The 22,183-nt window shown below is 37.6% G+C and overlaps 3 protein-coding genes across 4 annotated transcripts in view; 2 read left to right on the plus strand and 1 right to left on the minus strand.

The window, feature by feature from the left end:
• Positions 1-455: 455 nt before the first annotated feature.
• LOC118340145 (DDRGK domain-containing protein 1-like) lies at positions 456-5,413 on the plus strand. Its single transcript, XM_035678012.1, has 8 exons — positions 456-644; positions 1,613-1,762; positions 1,994-2,112; positions 3,584-3,685; positions 3,780-3,902; positions 3,997-4,035; positions 4,118-4,223; positions 4,995-5,413. Exons 1-8 carry the CDS (start codon positions 557-559, stop codon positions 5,153-5,155), a joined length of 888 nt encoding a protein of 295 aa, XP_035533905.1. The 5' UTR covers positions 456-556; the 3' UTR covers positions 5,156-5,413.
• Positions 5,414-6,700: 1,287 nt separating this feature from the next.
• Positions 6,701-14,525, minus strand: cars2 (cysteinyl-tRNA synthetase 2, mitochondrial). The gene is made up of 15 exons (XM_035677581.1): positions 14,096-14,525; positions 13,959-14,009; positions 13,762-13,879; positions 13,242-13,313; positions 13,003-13,108; positions 12,828-12,908; positions 11,701-11,830; positions 10,903-11,036; positions 9,412-9,479; positions 9,246-9,312; positions 8,836-8,974; positions 7,795-7,918; positions 7,494-7,592; positions 7,112-7,327; positions 6,701-6,993 (listed from the first exon to the last, which is right to left on the minus strand). The coding sequence occupies exons 1-15, from the start codon at positions 14,314-14,316 to the stop codon at positions 6,913-6,915; spliced, it is 1,707 nt and encodes a 568-aa protein (XP_035533474.1). The 5' UTR covers positions 14,317-14,525; the 3' UTR covers positions 6,701-6,912.
• A 12-nt stretch (positions 14,526-14,537) lies between these two features.
• atg3 (autophagy related 3) overlaps positions 14,538-22,183 on the plus strand; it is a 9,901-nt gene continuing 2,255 nt past the window's right edge. The window contains exons 1-11 of one of the 2 annotated variants that reach the window (XM_035677583.1): positions 14,538-14,736; positions 15,018-15,059; positions 15,178-15,227; positions 16,616-16,686; positions 18,011-18,118; positions 18,773-18,828; positions 19,835-19,922; positions 20,012-20,046; positions 20,147-20,299; positions 21,072-21,199; positions 21,618-21,686. In XM_035677583.1, the coding sequence (XP_035533476.1) occupies positions 14,665-14,736; positions 15,018-15,059; positions 15,178-15,227; positions 16,616-16,686; positions 18,011-18,118; positions 18,773-18,828; positions 19,835-19,922; positions 20,012-20,046; positions 20,147-20,299; positions 21,072-21,199; positions 21,618-21,686 (872 nt within the window). In that variant the 5' untranslated portion in view covers positions 14,538-14,664. The remainder of the gene's footprint in view (positions 14,737-15,017; positions 15,060-15,177; positions 15,228-16,615; positions 16,687-18,010; positions 18,119-18,772; positions 18,829-19,834; positions 19,923-20,011; positions 20,047-20,146; positions 20,300-21,071; positions 21,200-21,617; positions 21,687-22,183) is intronic. The other variant, XM_035677584.1, reaches the window with a different exon arrangement.

Raw genomic sequence — 22,183 nt, forward strand, 5'->3', positions numbered from 1 at the left:
AGAACAGTAAGCTATAATTCGAACCTACATTTAAAATAAAATATGTTACATTAAAGTGTTTCATGCGCCCATGATGAATACAAATTATACTTAATATCAAGCATTTTTACTGCACCAATTTGGAGAAATTCAACAATAAAATTCCATATTTGTACCTCCAAGTGGCATCTTTTCATTTGAGGTACAGTAAAGCAGGTACAAATATGGAATTTTATTGTTGAATTTCTCCAAATTGATGCAGTAAAAATGCTTTATTAAGTATAATGTGTAGTCTTATATGTGTAGAAGTCAAATATACCATTCCCATAGCGCAGGAATGATTGAGCAATATGTTTTTAGCAGTACTCAAATATGAGAAAAGATGCCACAAGTTTCCTTGTATTTGTTTTAAACAATCAACGTTAACTCCAATACAGTAGGTGGCGGTATGCAGCCTCTACCACTGTACCCGATCCGACAACAAAGAAGAAACCGGGCTTCCGTAGTCCACAGCTGGAGACTAAAATAGACGTGGACAGTAATTTATATTCAGTGGAAGTATATTCTCAGAACCGATATGGATATAGCGCTGTATCTGGTAGCTGCTGCTGTCCTCATTGTTCTCATTGTGTTTGCGTTGAAGGTGCGAAAGAAAACACAGGAAGGTAAGAAGCCTTAGAGCTAATGTTGGTGAGCTAATGTTAACATCGTGTTTACCAAGCTGTTGCTTTAACACGTTTACCTTTCGACACGGTGTCACATTATTGACATTGTAGTAAAAATATGTGGTGTGAGTAAACAGCGGCAAGTCATCCTGAATACTTTCCTGCTGAAGTTGCTTTTGTGTTAGATTGAAGAAACGTCAACAGCTGTCAATCCGTCTTAAACAACGGAGGCTGCAGTGGGCCACATGAACTTGTATTATTGTTTAAGCGTTACTTAATCAGCACACTAAAAACGCTTTTACTGAAGACACAAAAATGGTTGTACCTTTTTTTCTGTTTATGTTGTTAGTGTTACTATATTCGTAAAAGCTGTTATGCAGTTTTAAAACATTGTTTGCTTTGTCTTAAAAGTCTGCCATTAAAAGTAACGAATTGGCTGTATTTTATTTAAGTTTTTTTTAATGCATAGATGCATAAACTTAAAGATCCCCTCAAGACATTTATTAAGACAGAATGCATGGAACAATAATGTGTGTTTGATGTGTTTTCTCCACAAAAAAATTCTACAAATATGTAAATTTTGTACATTCAAGTTTTCCTGCTGGACACAAGATGTCTCCTCCTTCACTGTAAAGTCTGTTCACAGTGTATGTGCACTTGTGGCTTCAAGTTTCTACATCACACTTGTATAAATTGCATACTGGACCGAGATTTACCTCCAAAATCATCATGCTTGTAGGCCCCTGAGTCCGAGGGGCCTACAAGTGGTTAAGAAATAACTTCATATCAAGACTGGAGGACCAAAACACCTGATCAGGATATCTTTAGCTGAAGCCTATTTCAGGAAGAAGATATTACTGCGTTTTTGATTTAAGTATCTGAAGTTTTTTAACCTACTACTATAAATCGATAGAAGGAAATCTTAATAGACACTAATATAATATGTTCTGTGTCTTCTCCATTCTCAGCTGATGAGGAGCAGCGGAGGGATGTTGTCCGGGCAGCGGGGCCCCCTCAGCGGGCAGCAGAGGAGCGAGGAGCTGGTATGCCTCGCAGGAGGAGGAACTTCGCTGCGGTGATGGCAAACAGACGACCACAGAGAGAAGCTGTGGAACCTGGTAAACAGTTCTAATTTTGTTTATAAAGTGGACCATAATTTAATAGACTTTTTGATGAACAAGAGTCTCTTGTTTGTCCTAAAACTGTCACTTCAACCATATAGACTACATGATTTCACTTTTTAAAGTTAATCACTTAAATAGTAAAATAATTAGCCAAATGCTCCCATTTTGTGATACATACAATGTGTTATGTAAAAGATCATGTGACAAGTGTGCTGTTGATTTCAGAGGAGGAGCATGAGGAAGAAGAAGAGGTGGAGCAGCAGAACTTCCAGCCGACAGCAAAGGTTGGAGCCAAGAAGCAGAAGAAGCTGGAGGAGAAACAGGCCAAGAAAGCCCAGAGAGAGGTGAGGTCCATACTGCCCACCCATTCTAAGCTGGCACTGAGTGTGTAGTCACACTGGAAAAGTGACAAATTGGTGTAGACTCAAAGCAGACAATTGACTGAATATGTTTGATTTTGTTGATGGACACTATTCTCCCAAAGTGCAGAATAGAAATGGAGGAAATGCTCACATCAGAAAATAAAATCTCAAATATTGGGAAAAACATTTTGACATTTTGTCAAAGTTTAAAGGTGGGGTCAGTCATTCTGGAGAAAGATAGTTGATTGTTGAGTCAGCGATCTTTCTCCAGAATGACCGACCCCACCTTTAATTAACCTTTCCTAAGTACTGCCCCTTTTTTGCTTTATGCTCCAATAACATTTGAGCAAGCCTTAGTCAGAACCTTGGTCAACTACTGTATCTCCTGTCCTGTACTTGGATAATGCTATGTGCTAGGCTCAGCCATGACATTATGACCACCTACCTAATATTGCCTAAAATTATATTACGAAGCATGGACTCCACTAGACCTCTGAAGGTGTGCTGCGGTATCCGGCATCAACACGTTAGCAGCAGATCCTTTNNTAAGTTGTGAGGTGGGGCCTCCATGGATCTGACTTGTTTGCCAGCACATTCCACAGATGCTCCAGGAATTTGGTGGCCAAGTCAACACCATGGTCTTGTTATTGTGTTCCTCAAATCATTCCTGAACATTTCTGATTTGTGGCATGGCTGCTGAAAGATGCCACTCCCATAAGGGAATACTGTTTCCATGAAAATTCAGCTCTTGTGGGGTGGTCAGTACCTATCAAAAGTGGTCCAAGGAAGTAAAACCGGAGACAGGCTTTTTGATGCAGGTGGGGAGCGAAGGCTGTCCTGTGTGTGAAAAAGTTAATGCTAGTTCTAATAAAAAGGTGTCAGAACACATAGTGCATTGCAATTTGTTGTGTATGGGGCTGTGTAGCAAAATGCTAGCTAACTAGCAAGATAATTTACATCAATCGTTAGCTAGTTACATCTGCTAACTAATTACAAATTGATTTAAAATAGCTAGCTAGTCAGGTAGCGTTTTGCATCTTCAAAATGTCTTTCCAATACAGACGAGCCCAGAACATATTATAGTACAGGAAGGCTTGCTGAACTGTTATCGGAGCACAGAGCAAAAAGGGGCGGGACTTTGGAAGGGTCAATTGGCAGAGACATTGTAAAGTAGCAGTTTGTCCAAAGCGCATGTATTGTAACCTTTCAAGAAATTGTCAAACTGCAGACTTACTCTTTTGCTGTAATATGTAGTATATACTGTATAGAATTAATATGTAGTTTAGAATAGGGACACAACCTGAGCTGGGATTAAGGGATGTCACAGTGGAAGATCACTTAATGTTTCTAAATGGCTTACTATTCTATATCTGTTCAAAGTTTTCAAAGGTGTTAAATGACGATTCTCAGATGTCTTTAGCTCACTGTTAAGGTTTTAAAACTCCCAACACAGGTGGAGATGGAGGAGAGGGAGGAGCGGAAGAGGATGCAGGAGCTCAGAGAGCAGGAGAGACGAACGGAAGAGGAACGAGAACGACTGCTGGAACAGAAACAGGTCACACACACACACACACACACACACACTTCACCCGCTGTTTACTCTTGTTCATACGAGGAGATGCTGAGATTCTGTGCTGGTGTTTATTCAGGAGGAGGATGAGCGCCGGGCTAAAGAGGAGCAGGAGAGACGAGAGGAAGAGGAGTACTTAAGACTCAAAGCCTCCTTTGTCATAGAAGACCAGGGAGAGGAGGAGCAGCTCACTGAGGACCAGGTCACATCTCTGCTGAGCTAGTATCATTTTAACGTTCCACTTTCTCTGTCCTTTGACTTTTAAATATAACAACTTGTTTGTGTGCTTTACTCAGTCACGCAACCTGCTGCAAGAATTCATCCAGTACATCGAGGTGAGAGCTAATACATTCCACACACTCAACCCTGTATTGATGTGAATGTACTGTATTGAACAGTGTCCCCTCTGTACTGCAGAGCTCTAAGGTGGTCCTTCTGGAGGACTTGGCTTCTCAATTTGGGATGAGGACACAGGATGCTATTAGCAGATTGCAGGACCTGTTAGCTGAAGGCTCCCTCACAGGTCAGTGTGACCAGGGCTGATATGGATGATGCTCCTCAGATAAAACATGGGCTCTTACTCTTTGAATAAACGGCATGTAGAAATGTTCCTTTATTAGTCGATCATCAGAGAAGTAATCATTAATGCCAACATTACCTACTATCTACCATTTTCTGCAAAATAAAATTGGTGTTAAACTGTTGGTTGGACAAAACACAGGATTCAAAGACATCCCTTTGAGCTTTTTCATCCAAATGCGCATACAGTATACATACACATACAATACACAACTACCTGTGGTATGTGACCTCCCTCTAGTGGTGTATGGAGGAATCCATTTGTGAAAAAAAGACATTCATTATTTTAAAAACATTTAATACTATCAAATGACATCCAGTCGAATGAAAATACTAAATTATGATATTCTTGAAATGTAATTCAAAGCAAGTTTTGCTTTTCCTGTAGTAGTTTTGTTCCAGCATCAGCCTGCTACAGAGTTTTCATGCACCATAGGGTGTGCATACATCCATGATTTATTACACCATGCTGACACCAAGTATCAGTTATAGTGGTACCTCTTTGTACACCATGTCTTTGGCTGAGCAAAGTCAACAATAAATAAATAAACAAATAAAGGAATAAACCAGCCTGCTTTGTGAACTGTCTATAGCTGAACAGTGTTGGCCTACACTACTGTATTTTAATGTCGGTCATTACAGTGGTACTAATATGGTGTAAAAAGTTTGATACTTTTTTTTTAAATATATATAATGCGATGTATGTGTCCTGCAGGAGTGATTGATGACAGAGGGAAGTTTATCTCCATCACTCCAGAGGAGCTGGATTCAGTGGCTCAGTTCATCAGACAGAGAGGCAGAGTGTCCATTACAGAGCTGGCTCAGGCCAGTAACTCTCTCATCAACCTGACGCCTGAGAGCCGCAGCACTGCCTGACAGACCCCTCACTGATGCAGGACACCTGGACCACAGTGTTTATGAGACTCCTGAAGAGTAACGTCTGAAGTTTTCACTAAGCTGCTTGTGAAAAGCACATCAAGGACTGCTATTGGCTTCAAAAAGACATTTAAAAGTTGAAATGAAGACACAGTAACTGTGTATGACATGAAATGAAGCCCAACAATATGGATAAACAGTGACTTTGCTTTGTTGTGGGAAAAAAATAAATAAATAAAAAGTACAGTTTGAGATTCATATTTTTGTCAAAACGTTTCTGTGTTTGGACTTTTTTACTGTGACTTTCATGGTGATCATGTCATACAGATCATGAAATTCACACCTAACATGGAGATGTCCTCACCCTTTAATTTTAAGCAGAGTAGGGCGGCTGTGGCTCAGAGGAAAAGCAGGTCATCCTCTAATCGAAAGGTTGTTGGTTCTATCCCCGGCGTCTGCCGCCACATGTATAAGTAACCTTGAGCAAGATACTGATACTGTGCATTGGGTGGTGTGAATGTGTAAAAACAGAATGCGTTAATTTCTGTTCGATGGACTTTGCCATCGCTGATGGGGGGAGTTAGTGAAAGGGTGAATGTGGCATGTAGTGTAAAAGCGCTTTGAGTGGTCGGAAGACTTGAAAGGCGCTATACAAGTACAGGTCCATTTACCATTTCTATTCAAGAGGAGTGTGACGTTTGAATTTATACACAAGTGGCTTTCTTGAAAGAACCAACTAGTTCATTAGTTACCTAAACTGCAACAGAGGTTTTTCTGCATGTGATGTCACTTAGATTGTCCACCTGTAGTCATTGTTAAAAAGCAGCAGACAAGGAAGGTCATGTGACAGTCCATCAACCAAAGAAGATCTTTGATCATTGACATCACTGAGCTCTGGCCCTCCAAGGGAAGAGGTTTGGGAACCCCAGCTACTCATGTTTACGTTCTGGTCGTACAGCAAAGTAAAAATATTCTGTCTTACAATCTTTTCATTAATTTCCTTGTAACTTAGATAATCATGCCCCCTGCTGGCCATCTTTGAAATGTCTCCTACACTTTGTCTCTCAAAAGCAGAGGCACAACTGTATTTTACCCCTTCACCTACTGTTAACACCAGCTAGACGTAAGCTCTTGTTATCACGAGTCTCTACTGCATACAACTTAAATCACTCTCTTTGTATCTATTTACTCCAGTTATATATTTTATATTTTAGTTATAACTACTTTAGGTTTTAGTCCTTTTCCATATGCTTTATCTTTTGTCAACCAACTTTAATATGATGTCATTTTTTTAAACAATAATTATATTCTTGAAATGTTAGAACTGTTCCTTTAATATGCATTTGTTTCAACACTCAGCTTTATAGTCCCGTACGATCAGCACAGGACCTGCTCTAGGGCCAGTATTAATACTGAGTGGCTCACTGTCATCACTGTGATAAGAGATTAGTGGGTTTTCTTAGGTGGATCTTCAACACAAGTTTTATCATACAAAACAAATCTGCACCACAGAAACACACAACTAATGAACATAAAATCTATGACTGTGCTTAAATAGACAGATTTTATTACATAATATATCTTCTGACGTATGAAGGAATATGAGTTCATACACTGATGACAGGCACATCAGGCATTTATAACCTGAAGTTTGTTTCTGTTCTCATGGAATCAGGATTGTTTGGTCTCTTGTTTTCAAAGGTCTTTCAGTCCACAAGCCCGAAATAAAAAGTGAGTCTCAGAGGCTGAGGTGGATTTCAGCTGGATGTCTCTTGGTCTTTGTCCTGGACTCCCTGTCCTCTCTGAGTGATCTCCCACGTCGAGTTGGCTCCTCTATCCTGAAAACAAGAAAAATAAATCTCCCTGTAAACTATACTTGAAATATCTGATATCAGAATAAACGCTGCATGTTGCCACAGTTCAGTTTTCAGTTTGATGTGAGCTGACCCAGCATACCTTTATCAGCACACCCAAGGGTGCCAGGTTGTTTCTGATGGTGTCGCAAGCTTTGAGGAGAGGGATTCTCTCTGGGTAAAGTCCAGGTTTGTTGAGAGATCCAGCGGTCAGGCCATCTTGACGAGCAAGTGCGAATGCTCGAACTTCAGTTCTGAAACGGGTCAGCTGCTCCATGACGCCCTCCAGACTTCCCTGATGACAAACAGCATCAGACTCCTGCATGTGAAGGCGGGACATCAGAGGGGAGGGAATGTGAGATGACAATACAAGCCAATTTGAGTTTGAGACCCATGCTGTTGTTTTTTGACTCATTCACACAAATGCTGCCCTGCCACCAGTTGTGAATCTAAAAAAATGACAAAAACCTGTCCTGAGTACTGACCTTACTGTGCATCAGATTTATCCCAAACACGTCCAAGACATCTCTGATGTAGCTGACCATCGCTGCAAACACGGCAGGGCTCCGAGCTGCTCCATCACACTAAACGGGTACAATACACACAGAAATTATTTCCCTGCTAGCTGTGGTCATACAGTCAGCGATCTATTTAACTTTCCCCTTCGCGATTACATTCTTGTTCCCCTTCTGGGGTGGCTGAAGACTTAGCAGTGTTAAGTGTAATTTTCAGTGTGTTTATGTATTTCCAAGAGAGTCAGGTGTGCAGCGAGGCACAGCGAGTTACCTCAGAAACAGGATGGAGTTGGCAGTTTCCATGATAAATCAAATTCATCACAGCACTTATGGCTCTCGGGGTATCAAAGTCGTCTGCCAGTGCTTTCACCACGCTGGATTTAGTCTCAGTCAACCTGAAGAAACACAAGTTCTCCCAGTCAGCTCAAACATAACTAGAAGAAGAAATAAATAATACTTTCTTACCTTTTCGGTTTTTTAGGGGGACAAACAAATATAGACTTCAAATCACCTTGTAACAATGCGAATGTCTTTTAGAGACAAACCTTTAAACAAACAAGAACTGGATGGATGCTTCCTCCAACAAAGTTGCAAGTCAAGTTGCAGTTTCTCTGCCCAGATCTGTCCAGACTCATACTCTTGTCTCTAGTCTTTTGACTAAAAGAGTCAATTCAGTGTCATATCAACTGTGAAATATTTGGACAATCTCCCAACCTGTCCCTGAGTTATGGTGTTGGGGTCAAAAAAGTGTTTTTCCAGGATATTATGATGCCACAATGAAGTTGACCTTGGACCTTTTGGATGAAAAAATATCATCACTTCATTGGATCCAAGTAAACAACTGTGTAAAATGTTGTTGTAATTACTACATCAATTCGTATGACCAAAGACATGTTTGTCAAGGTCATTTCACAATGACTTTTGAGCTTAAAGTCAAAAGTGTGGGCCATTTATGCCAGATGGCAGAAAGACTGATGGACAATCCGAAAATATCATCATGTATGCCACAAGAGGCAAGTGATGCACAATTCAAGCCAACACATAAAAAACCTTACTCTCCAAATTATGCATTTTCAATATGTTCCCACACATCAAACCTTTTTTCAAAATATTGTACACTATACTTACTTTCCCATGGTCAAAGTGTCAATCACCAATTTGGACATTTCACATGAAATACTGTTTTACTCTCACACATACAGATAATATGGGTTGAGAACTCAACAGAAACTCAGTATAACAGAAAGCGAAACAAATATGATGAAGAATCAAAACATGAATGAATTATTCAAACTGTGGAGAAAGTAACTACCTCTCCCAGAGCAAAGCTTCCTGTACAGGTGAACACTGCACCTGACCCTTCATGTAGGCCTGAGCATCATGGATGAAGGTGGAGATGGTTCCCAGAGAGGTCCGAGCCTCCGACATGCTGCTGTCACTGTAGATAATACCTGTGGAGACAGCACATAAATCATATTACTGCAATTAACACAGTCTACATCCTGCTTCATTACTTTGCCACTGGAATAATTTGCCAATTCTTTCATCATCATCATCATGCATTAAGAAATACTGTTTTAAACTAATATAGTTATGTATAAATGTACCAATAATTAAAAATTATTTCTGCCATTAAATGATAAACATATGGATTCAAAATGTCTTCATATCACATTGCACTGTGGAAAAGAAACTTCAAAAAAAAATTAATTGTTTACCCACCTGACCGGTATTTACTCAAAAGACAAAACATACGGAACTCATTGGCAGAGTAAGACTGCAGGAAATCCTGATGGAAGACAAAAACAGAACGTCAATATACAACATGGAAGATACAAGAAATGATTGATTTACTCAATAGGTGATGAATAATTCATGATGACTTTACCTTGATGGTGACATAGTTCTTTAAAGATTTAGACATTTTCTCTGCACTGCCTTTTAGGTGTAAGTGTCCTAAAAACAATAACAACCAATCAGGTGCACATATTCACAAACAGAAACAGTAAGTGTGGCAGTCTTTTGAGGGGAAGCCTCTTGACTTGACATATGCAGAGTTGTGCAGCAGTGCCCAGAGTTCTCACAGATAACTACAGCTGCAAGGATTAGCAGATTATTTGTCAACTATTGAATTGAATTAATCTGCAACTTTTTGATGATCAATTAATCGTTTTAAGTGGCTTTTGAAAAAAAATAAAATAAATCTCTGATTTCATCTTCTCAATTGTGAATATCTTCTGGTTTCTTTGGTACTTGGTGACAGTAGTTTCTAACCTTTTTCCTTAAGGGACCCCTTTTCTATCTTTAGACTAAACTGACACATTTTATGGATATTTCATATTATCTTCAATGCATAACAATAACATTACAGAACAACTGTATTGGTGAAATACTGAACACAATAACTGCAGAAAGTTTGTATAAAATTAGCAATTTTGATAGATTTTGAGCAGATTATGTGAATATTGCATTAGAGACACAATTCTGTGTGTATTTTGTTTGTTTTTTTCACAATCATACATACTTAATAGACTTCTTTTTTTTGACAAATTCAGTGTTTTGTTCTTCCTGATGCTTGGCCACTGTTCTATTAGTTCTGTGGAGGTTTTGACTTTTCCAATGCAGAACAAGGCTGTTTATCAGCGAGTAAAGGCTCTGTAAAGATAGCTTGTGTTCAGGTCTTCCAAGTTGAGATCCTAAATATTTATCTAAACTTTAAAAATAACAATTTCATTAGGTTTCTTCACATAAATGGATGAAATGCTGAGATTAAGACATATTGGGGAAATTTAAGTACATGTAAGTTTTTTTACAGTTTTAAAAACAACTTCAAAACCCCAGGTTCGCATTTTTTTAACATAAAACGCATTATAAAATAAAAAAAATTAATAAATAAATAAATAAATAAATAAATAATATATATATATATGTATATATATATATATATAAACATTACCTACTATTTCTTCACGGAATTAGTCTGTAAAATTTGGTAGCTGTACTGATTACGAATTTGGAGATTTGAGTGTAAGCAAAATCTCATTTTGAGAAAATTAAATATTCAGATATTGATACTAAATGTTCATGTCTGGCCTCAGTGCACCCCTTCTTTTTTCATCAATAGTTACATCTACCAAACATATCAACCATACGTATTTATTACTTTATGGTTATGAAAGTGTATCAACCTTGGCCTAGCACTAATGTATAAAATTCTGGAATCACAGGCTAAATTCAAGCACTTTTTAAGTATCTCTTTATTATTCAGTCAATCCACGTTTAACTATTTGATTTTTTCCCCCCAAGCACCCGTACTTTCCACACTCATTGGTTCCAATGTGATTTTTTAGTCAAAACCCTGCTGGGATTGGGGATTTACCTGAGTGGAGGAAGTAGTTTGCCCACTGTCCACACTGGTGATAGGCTTCACTCTGAGCGATCTCATTCTCATGGTGAGGAAAGGCCAGGTCGATACCTCCAGAGTGGATATCCAGCTGACTCCCAAACACTGAGCTGAAACCACCACAAAGACAACTGAGTCTGAAAGCACGCAATATAATTACTATTACTAATTACTAATAAATCTTATTGATATGAAAAGGGAAAATGCAAATTAATGTTTTGCTACAGAGCCAAACCGATTTACCTGAGTAGAGGAGGTAGTTTGCCCACTGGACAAAAATACTGCATTCACATTTTGTCTTTACAACCTTTTGAGTACACCTTGCTTAAACCAATGCAAATCATTTATACCACTGAGGGTAGATTAGATATTAGAAACATAAGATAATACAAGCCAAACATATCCTCTCAAATGATCGTACACAGTCCTCTGAAGATTAGAACCTCTATAAAATACTTATTATAGAGCTGTTAGATTAGATTGCATTAGTTTCAACTAGATAGATACTGCATTAGACTGGGCTTCAAAGTATTAGTCAATCATAAATAAAATTTAGTTGAGTATGAATTGTGCCGAAATCCTTTCCTATCATTCCTGTTAGTGTTAGAAGTACGTCTAAAACCAGTGCTAGTTTTGGACTGTGGCTCAGAGGTCGAGCAGGTCGTCCACTAATCGTGAAGTCATATCAGTACAGCGGGTTGGGAATCACTGGACTGAATCACTAACATATAGTAAGACACTAAATGATGCAGACAGGTTATTGTAAATCCAAACCTAGCGATGGTAGAGCATTCGATATGCCAGCCTGGTCTTCCTCTGCCCCACGGAGAGTCCCAGTATGGTTCCTGAGGATTGGCGTGCTTCCAAAGAGCAAAATCTCGTGGGTCTCGCTTAGTTGCGCTGCCTGAAGAAATGTGTAGTTTGTTAAAGGTGACATATAGTCTGCCTAATAGAGAGCAAGCAGTGCCAGTAATCACAGTGTGTGTGGCTCTTAAAAAGCCAAATTTGAGAACTTTTAATCGTTGCTTGGGAAGAACTCTGATTGGTAACAAAGACAATTTGAGAAATTAAAACAGAAAGAACAACTACAGAGAATAAATGTCAGAACTGTTTTTTTTTTTTTTTTTCTAATAATAGTATTGTTATTTTTTTAATCTGATTGCTGAAAAAATACTAAGCGCTACTTTGGCTTGATGCAGCTGCCTCTCTGTCCCGCCCACAACACTATCTGATTGGTTAGATCTTCACAAGTAATAGTAGAGTAATAATTTAATATTAAATATTAAACATATTGTAAATATCTATATTGGATTATAATTATTGATACATTCATGTGTTCAGCACTTTACTTACTTTATACTGCTTGGTTGCTTAATCTATAATAATACATCATCATTTATTACTTGATTTACATTTTGTATTAATAATGTCAATCTGCAAAGTAACTAGCTACTACATTTATCAAATAAATATAGTGGAGTAAAGTACAATATTTACTTCCAAAATGTAGTGGAGGTATTAATACATGTAGCTAAAAATTGTCCACGGTTGCACTCCACCACTAGTTATTCTAAATTTTGACACTAATCTTTATAGCAAATGTATATTGATTATTGGTTTCCTTGATTGCTAATAATCGGTATATGTATAGGCCCTGAAGAAACAATTTCATTCTATCTATATTTTATAGCTGAAGCTAAAACTATAGAGGGACTAGACATTGTATTCCTTGTTCTCCTTTACAGTTTGAGCATTCCAGCTGGAAGAAAAAGGAGATTTCCTTTAAACAAGAATAACAGCATTTCACTCGATCTATTCAAAAGAACTGGCTTCAGTGATATACACCTGTCCTCTAATATAACAAAATCAATGACATTGCTGAAGCAGACACAGACACTTACCATGTTCTCCCTGATATTCCACAGCTCTCACAAACTTGCCATATCGATCACCAATGGACTGGATGTCAAAATACACGTCACCTGCAATCACGGCATTTCCCAAATGTCAAGTACCATGGGGATACAGCCATTATTTCATAAGAGAAATAATATTAACAAATTCATAAAAAATGACCTTCTTTTGTTGCATAAGCGTGTCCATTCTGGATGATCCTCTCAATGAATGCAACAATATGGTGCACGTTCTCAGTGACTCTTAAATACACTGCAGGAGGAATGACCTCAAAACAATAACAGAATACAAATACATGTTTATAGATACAGTGGTTACCATTTATATCAGGCTTGACGGTGGTCTGTAAATTAAATCTCATTTTAATGTAACAAGACATTGAATATGATCTAATCACATACCTTTAATGACAACATATCCCTCTTGAATTCATCCTCATACATTGTGGATATGATGGTTGTGGAAACATTTTCCTATACAACAAGGGAAACAAATTAAAGATGTTTTCAACAAAGCTAATAAAAGACAGCAGTCAATGGCCAATAGGTTAATTCCCCAAAAATAATACACAGATGGATCAGTGAAATACATAGTGAAAATGATAGTGAAAATTCCAGCAAATCTTACAAATTCCTCATTTGAGTTGGGATGGATGGGCTTTCCCAACAGCTATACATCAGTATAGCACCCATCCCCCTATGAAGAATGGTCAACAATAATTGTGCAATTGGCTGCTAATGTTACAATTTAACAAGTTAATCTCTTTCGTTTCCCCTAGTTTGTCTTGGGATGTACATGTATATGGGTGTTCATCTCTTTTAGATCGCATACCAATCAAAGTATTCACTGTATTTGTTCTATTGTTCAGACTTCCAATAAAAAGGAAAACGTGTATAAGAAAAAATGCTCTTGTGATTTTACCTCCAAACTTCTCTTGATGATTTTGTCATCAATGTCAGTGATGACCATAGCATGGATGACAGTGATTCCAAACAACCTGGACAAAATCCTCTGCACGATATCAAACCGGACATAAGAGCTGTGACAAGACATAAAGCCATTTAACTCAGGCACATTTTACACTCTTTAGTTTGTACACAAAGTGTTTATACCAGTACCATGCATGACCCAGGTGGGCCTGGTCGTACACAGTGGGTCCACAGCTGTACCTGAGAGACAACACATATGAAATTCTGTGTTATTATGCGGCTATGAATATGGGCAATGCGGTATATATTAATCACATATTCCGTACCAGGTAGCTACTCCCTCTCTTGCCAGAATGAGAGGCTCTTTCTGTTTAGTCAGGCTGTTAAAAGCCTTCAAACCCGTGTCAAACCCACTGGGTCTCACCCACTTCTTCCCCGAAACACTGCCACACGATCCATTCGACCTGAACTTTAAAGCGTTGACTGAATGAAGCCCGCGGAGGACCTTTGCTTTCCATATCACTGACCTCGCTGAGAACCTCCACATACTGACAGCTTGCTAGGTATAAAGCAGCATACGCACTGCTAGCTTAGCCTAGCAACTTGACTCACACCTAAACATAGCAAACAGTCTGTAATGTTAGCAAATGTAGCAACAGACACATCCTTTAATAAGAATAATAATCAGACTACGCGCTATCTAACGCTATAGTTTCACGCGCATTCATGTCACCGCCTCACTCATCGCGAGAGTATCATAAACGGAAGTGTTCAGACGTATCATGTGATTTGTTCTTGCTGGCACCCTGCTTGAGTAGCTATGTCAAAATAATTGTCATTTTGACAGGACGGGTTTAGAAAACGAACGCGTTTTACCAAAAAGGGAGTCTACAAGATGCAGAACGTGATAAACACAGTGAAAGGCACGGCACTCGGAGTGGCTGAGTTCCTCACCCCAGTGTTGAAGGTAAACTTACATTACATGAGCTAGCTTGTTGATAGGTGGTGGCTACTATGAGGTGTCATAAACACATGAACAGATGATCAGTGCTAGCCAGTAGCTCACAGTAACACAGTAACACAGTAACAGTATTCATTTAGCGAGTGTTAACTAAAACAGTGATTAGATACAAGCTAATAGACCTAAAGGAATATCGACCCTTCATATAATCATTTGCACAATTCTGCTTTATGCGCTCCACGTCTATTTACAGCTGGATGTTAATGACTTTTTATTATTAATCTCAGGAATCGAAATTCAAAGAGACTGGAGTCATTACACCAGAGGAGGTGAGAACATGCTTGTTAAAGGCCCATCTATCATTTTTGATTATTATTTCACCTTTCTCTAAATCATACAACTTGTCTGTTAAAGGTTCATGCTTAATCCTCTTCCTTTGTATTTTAGTTTGTAGCAGCTGGAGATCACTTGGTTCACCACTGTCCCACATGGAAATGGTGAGTGTATACTCGGAGCTGAATCACACATAAATGAATCTGTCATAGTAAGTGTGCCACAATGATTATTAGCTCTTGAATGTGTTGTTGATGTTTGGGAGAGTGGTCACAAGAAGGAGCTCACAGCTCAACTTTCAAATAGGTCGTTATTTTATTATCTTGTATTGTTTGTTTGTCTCTGTGGTACACTGTATATACACACATGGACAAAATTGTTAGTACCCTTTCGTTAAAGTAAGAAAAAACCCACAAAGGTCGCTGAAATAACATGAAACTGACAATAATAAATACAAATTTACTGAAAATTAACTAATGAAAATCAGACATTTTTTTTAAATTGTGCTTCAACGACAAACAAACTAATGAAACTGGCATGGACAAAAATGATGATTATTACTTTTGTCAGTTTCAAGTTATTTCAGTGACCACTGTAGGTTTTTCTTTCTTTAACGGAAGGGTACCAAGAATTTTGTCCACATGTGTAGAACCACCAAGGTACTCATACATACACACAGACAGATGGCTGTATGATGGTAGGAAATGCTACTGTTATGTCAAAGTAGTCAGTGTGATTTCTGGTAGTAGTAATGTCAGTACTGTAGTTACTGCTAATAGTAATGTTAGTACTGTTGTTACTGTTGATAGTAATGTTAGTACAGTGGTTACTAGCGGTAGTAATGTTAGTACTGTGGTTACTGCTGATACTAATGTTAGTACTATGGTTACTGCTGATACTAATGTTAGTACTGTGATTCTGACTGGTAGTAATGTTAGTACTGTGGTAATGATTCTTTACGCAATCAGTTCTGATTCTGTGTAACTTGTAAGGCTTTACAGTAACAATACCTGACCTGTTGTGGCTCTTGAATGCTCACTTCTCTGTTCCTCTTGTTGAATTTCACAGTATAGTGCAATATTCCACTTGAAGAAACCCAAGTTGCATCACACCATTTATTGTCACCTCATAGCACATTATCAACAACTGAGAATGGAATTAAAGAGATAATTTTCTCTATTGTTGAGTTATTTTGTATCTTTTATGTCAAAAGTTTTTTTTGGCACCAGAAGTCAGATACTGTTTTGGCATTTTTATTGTAAACATCTCAATGATACACATCCCTGTTGGCACAAGATTGTCTAAACCTCTTCCACTCATTGATTTGTGTTGCCCAAACACATTACACTTCAGTCATTAAGCTTATGTTCCTCCTTTAAAAAGGCATATGAAAGTAAACCTAAAACAGTGGTTTATAAAACCTGAAATTAATGTGAATTAAGTCAAGTTTAAAATAAGGGATTTTGTGACCAGTGTTTTTAGTGACAGTATAATGAGCACAAAATACATGGCCTGAAATAATGTTTTTATCTCTGTGATTCTGTCTCCCAAGGGCCAGTGGGGAAGAGGTCAAGGTGAAGCCATATTTGCCTCAGGATAAACAGTTTCTCTTGACACGCAATGGTAAGAAATGGATTTAAAGCATGGACCTCTCATTTTTCTTCCACACCTATAAGCTACTCACTTTCACATCAACAATTTGTATTTGTTACATAAACAACTCTCTCCAGGTTCCCCATAGATGATAGTTCCCCAGTGAAGTAACTCTAAAATTTCCATGGGTTTGTCCTAATGTGATTTGCAGTGTGCAAACTGGCTAAGTGTCTTTGCATTAATGAAATGGTAAATGGTAAATGGACCTGTACTTGTATAGCACCTTTCTAGTGTTCCGACCACTCAAAGCGCTTTTACACTATGTGCCACATTCACCCTTTCACACACATTCACACAAAAAAAATGTGAGTTATGAAAGTAAAATTGAATAGCCCTAAAATCATTTTATTCCGTTTTTAAGAATTTGTTTATTAATTGACATTTATATATATACTAAATTCACTTAACACTGAATGTTGCAGTGGAGCAATGGCTTCTTAAAAAAACAAAACGCAAAAACTTTCTTTTTTGACTTTCCACACTCTTTCCAACAATCACCAACACTGGTTTGGTCAAAATAAACACTTAATTCACAGAGTTAGCTGTGGAAATGTCTGTGAAAAGGGCTGCAATTGCTACAGTGTAAGCCAATGTTAATCCTTGAGGACAAATGCACATGTCAGTATGTCTACTAAAAGTGCCTGTTTTTGCCATTGACTCAGGCTCAGATTGTTATTCTTAGTGACAACATTATGGGAAGAGATAGACCTTTTGTTTGACCAGAAACAGCAGTAATATCGCTATCACTTGCACAGGATTCCATAGACAAAAATGGTAATTTTAACTAGCATATCATTGTAACATCATAACTTAATTCTAAGTGGACAGAAACAAAATAAAACTCACCAAAAACATCTGTGTTAGTCTTTCCACTGTTCCAACAATCACCAGCTCTGTTTAAATCTCATATATATATATAAAATCTTCAATAACAAATCAATAATCTACTAAATGTTTTCAAATATTATTTAAATGTAAAAATATTTTTTCAATTTAATTGCTTATTGATTTTAACTAAATTCTAATTAACACTGAAAATGGAAATTTCATTTCAGTGGCACAGTCCAAGTGAAGTTCCCTTAATACTTTGCAGCTGTGCAATAGCTCTTCATTTTCAGTTTTGCAAACTACTACTACTGGTTGCAGCTACATTGCTGTAATACAGACTAATTTCTTCATCTGAACTGTCCCATACATTTATTTTAACTGTCAGCAAACGAAGATTTTTATCCCTACCATCAGCAAATCTGGTTTTGTTTAACCCTACCTCTCTGTGTTGACTCTGTATTTGCAGTTCCCTGTTATAAGCGTTGTAAACAGATGGAGTATTCAGATGAGCTGGAAGCCATCATAGAAGAGGATGATGGAGATGGGGGCTGGGTGGACACTTACCACAACTCAGGTTGGACATCATTTCTCATCATCTACATTTCATTTCATGGTCATCTAGTTCCGTCAGAAACACATGTGGGATGGACTGATGTGCAAACGTGTACGATTAATATATTAATTTTCCTATTTGCTGCAGACTGTTTGCATCTAATCCAGATTATATGTGCCAAATGTGAGGGGAAATGTTCACTTATAAAAGCTTGAAACTGAAACTGGGTATACATGTACAGTTTGGAGCATTTTTTAGAGCATTTTCAAAGGAGACATTGCAAAAATGCCTCGTGGCATTTTTACTTTCTGCCATAACAGAATGATGTATTTTGCATCATATCTCCTGAACCAAACATGATAACACAGAATAGGTAACGGCTGCCCATATGTTTTAATGGTCAAAGATATTTGCCATTTGAGAACCGAGGCTAGACTTAAAATATCATGTCTGTTGCCTGCATGTTCTGGAAAGTTTTCAATCTTAATCCTTAATTAAGTGACTGTAAAGACTAGAACAAGATCAATATAACCAACTTTGCTTAAAAAGAATATGTCATATTGTCAGTTTTTTTATGTAAAAATTAAGATAACTATAGTGAGACCTTAGTAAGTGTCATCGTATATAGAGTTTGTAAAGATGGTCTGAATAGTTTCTGACTGTGATGTGTTTCAGCAGGTGTGTTAGGAGTCACAGATGCTGTACGAGAAATTTCACTGGACAATAATAAGGTACGCTTGTATATTTTTTGGTTTCCTGTTGATTCTTACAGAAGTTTCTTCCATTCACTTTGAAAAATACAAATCTGCTCTGTTTTTGTGAATTAATCAGTTATATCTAAAAATTCTGAAATACTTTTTTATGAAAAAAAAAGTACTCAGTTTTTCTGAATTAACAACATAGCCCCCCTGAGAGAAAACAAAGAAAAACATTTTTTTCTCAAGTGAGTGCAGTATACTTCCGTAGATTCTAAATACAATGTGAAATCCAAAAATTTCAAACGTAAATTATAGTTTAGTAAACTAAAAGCGGTTATAATCAATATTTTTCTAATAATAATACAATGTGAAAGGTGTCTCTTATGAATCTACAGAGAATTATCAGTGGATCATTTAGCATCTTTAGAGCCAGATATTTCCCTCAGGACATGGTAGAGACCAAAAACAGAGCTAAAAGAGAGTGAATATCGGACATTTATCGTGGACACAAACATGTCTCCAAATGCATGATCATGATCATGATGCAACTGCTGAATGTTGAAATAAGCAACTGTTTGCTAACAAGTTCAGCTTAAAAGATGATAATATGTCATGTGTTCACGTACAACAGATATCAAATATCACCCAACATATTATTGTTGTAAATGGTTCTGTTCACCTAAATTAGAATAAACCTGTTTTTGCTGCTCATGGCATTAAAAAATTACATTCAAAGATTTGCCATTACTATCTGCCATATTGTTGAGAAGAGAATAATGGTCTCACACTCAGAGGTTCAGTTCAGTTTAGCGCGTAGGTTCATTCTTGACTTCAGGGAATGCATATACTGTGTGCGTTCTTTAAAAATGTCCACTTACTTAGCTATTTCAGATGCTTTTCATTTCGGTCCTGAGGTTCATATAAAGACCTTTTGAAATTGTGTTTAGTCTTCTGATGTTTATGAGAATTGAGCATTACCACTTTGTTTCAACTGTAGTGCAAGTTCCAAATGGATCCTTTTTACTTTGAATTCCTCTAGGACAAGAATATGAATGCCACATCTGCAGCATGTTGTGACGATGATGATGAAGATGATGATGAAGATGGAGAAGCAGCAGATATGGAAGGTATTCATATCTTACTCATAGCCTCCAGTAATGAGCAGTTACTTTGTTTCTTTCACTTGCTCATGTTGTCTTTAATGCTGTCATTTCAGAATACGAGGAAAGTGGCTTGTTGGAAACAGATGAGGTAGACAGCTCGAAAGGGTTGCAACATGTTATTTATTGTGTGATCTAATATCTGTTATCATCAACCTAACTTCCACCTTAAACTTCTGTCCTCGGTCTAGGCAACCCTGGACACCAGTAAAATGGTGGAAACTAAAGCCAAAGCAGAGCCTGGGAGTGAAGATGCCATCCTTCAGACTAGAACATATGACCTGTACATCACGTATGATAAATACTACCAGACCCCTCGACTCTGGCTGTTTGGATATGATGAAGTATGTACCTGAAAAAGTACAGTATAAGAATGGAAGCGTTTTTCTATTCTATAGAGTGCTGCAAGGATGACATTTTAGAACAACCCAGAAGTTAGCTTCGCTCTGATTCCTTTGACAAAAAGCCAGTGGGATTTCTCATTGGATTGAATTTTGCAGAAAATAAGCTCTGTTGCATACAAATGTTTATGATACTTATATGTTCTGTTAAGTAAGATAATCTTCACAAATTAACACCACTTTTATGATTTTTGAAATGCAATGACTAGAAGTAAAAAGATAACTTTAGGCTATGAACAAACTACACCATGGATGCATGATTTTAACACCACCACCACTAAACTTCCAACTTGTAATTGATTTTAATATATTATATATTATATATATTTAATGTTACCAAAGAAAGCGTGAAAATCTCTTAAGCTTAAACCGATTCAAATATCCACTGACTTAGAGGCGTCATTTCTGGGTTTTGGGACCTATATATGCTGTCAATGTTTGGGACTCATTCTTTCAGCACTCTATAGGAGACAGGAGGCATTTGTCATATAGTAAAATATTTAAATCACATTTAGAGAATCTCAGATTTTACACAGTTCACTATACGTCTTTGTAGCAGTCAAATAACATTCATTTTTAGGACAGAGTTTTGATAAACATGGAAGCCAATAATGTGGAGTTAGTATTCTTTTTCTTAAAGCTGCAGTAAATGATTTTTGTCAGCTATGCTAGGGAAAGACTCCGGAGTTCATCAAGCTGATGTGGTGTTTCCCAGGACAGGCAACCACTGACTGTAGAACAGATGTACGAGGACATCAGCCAGGACCATGTGAAGAAGACAGTCACTATTGAGAACCACCCACACCTTCCTCCACCTGCCATGTGCTCTGTCCACCCCTGCAGGTCAGACAGAACTTGAAGAACAATTTCACCATCATTATTGTAACTTTTGTATAGATGCTTTATCGTGGACATTTTGTTCATTATCAGTCATTGTCTGTGAGTTATAAATTATAGCTTCCACTGCTTGAGAGCTGACAAGCCGGTTCAATGATTTTTGGTTGCCTGATCATGCAGAGCTAATCCTTTAGCTGACATACTCTATAAACAGTGATATTAAAGCCCCACTCATCTGTATCTGTATCTTTACGATATTGAGATACTACAATCAATGATTAACATACAGAAAAAATATATAAATGTTTTTTTTATATAGTGATAGTCTTAAAGGATTTGTTTATGGGTGTTTGATATGTGTTTGATGTGTGTTAAAAATTACACTTTGACAAGAACTTTTGGCTAATCTAACCTTTACTTTCAGACATGCTGAAGTGATGAAAAAGATCATTGAGACTGTGGCAGAAGGAGGTGGAGAGCTGGGAGTACACATGTATCCTTTCGTGGTAATAACATGTTACATGTTAACACAGCAGTTCTAGCTGATTGTTATTAAGGTACTGTCGACAGTAAATATTTTCTAAGGATTTGTGGCCTGTGAGGTGCTAAACAGTCAAATTGTGTTTGTTATTATTTACAAAAGAACCACTGAAAATTGCATGTTGGTCTCAGGTGGTATGTATTTCAAGGGATTCTGTTCAGAGGTGCAAAACATGGGATGTTTCACTCTTGAGATTTTGCCATCTGGCAAGAGATACAGAAGTGAAGTATTGCCATAGCCCACCCTGGTCATCGTCTACTGTACATTATATGGGCCACTCGTATATTGCATATGGTGCTAGATACTTAAATACCTTAGCCGCCATGGTAGAAAAAGTTATGATCCTTTTCATTTTCAACTCACAATGAATTATGTCAATGTGTTGGTAAAATAAAAAAGGTCAGCCATAACATTATGACCACCTGGGCACCCTGGTGGCCATAATGTTA

The sequence above is a fragment of the Morone saxatilis genome, unplaced genomic scaffold (genome assembly GCF_004916995.1).
Source record: "Morone saxatilis isolate NCDOM2014 unplaced genomic scaffold, NCSU_SB_2.0 Contig6, whole genome shotgun sequence".
NCBI classification, from domain to species: domain Eukaryota; kingdom Metazoa; phylum Chordata; class Actinopteri; family Moronidae; genus Morone; species Morone saxatilis.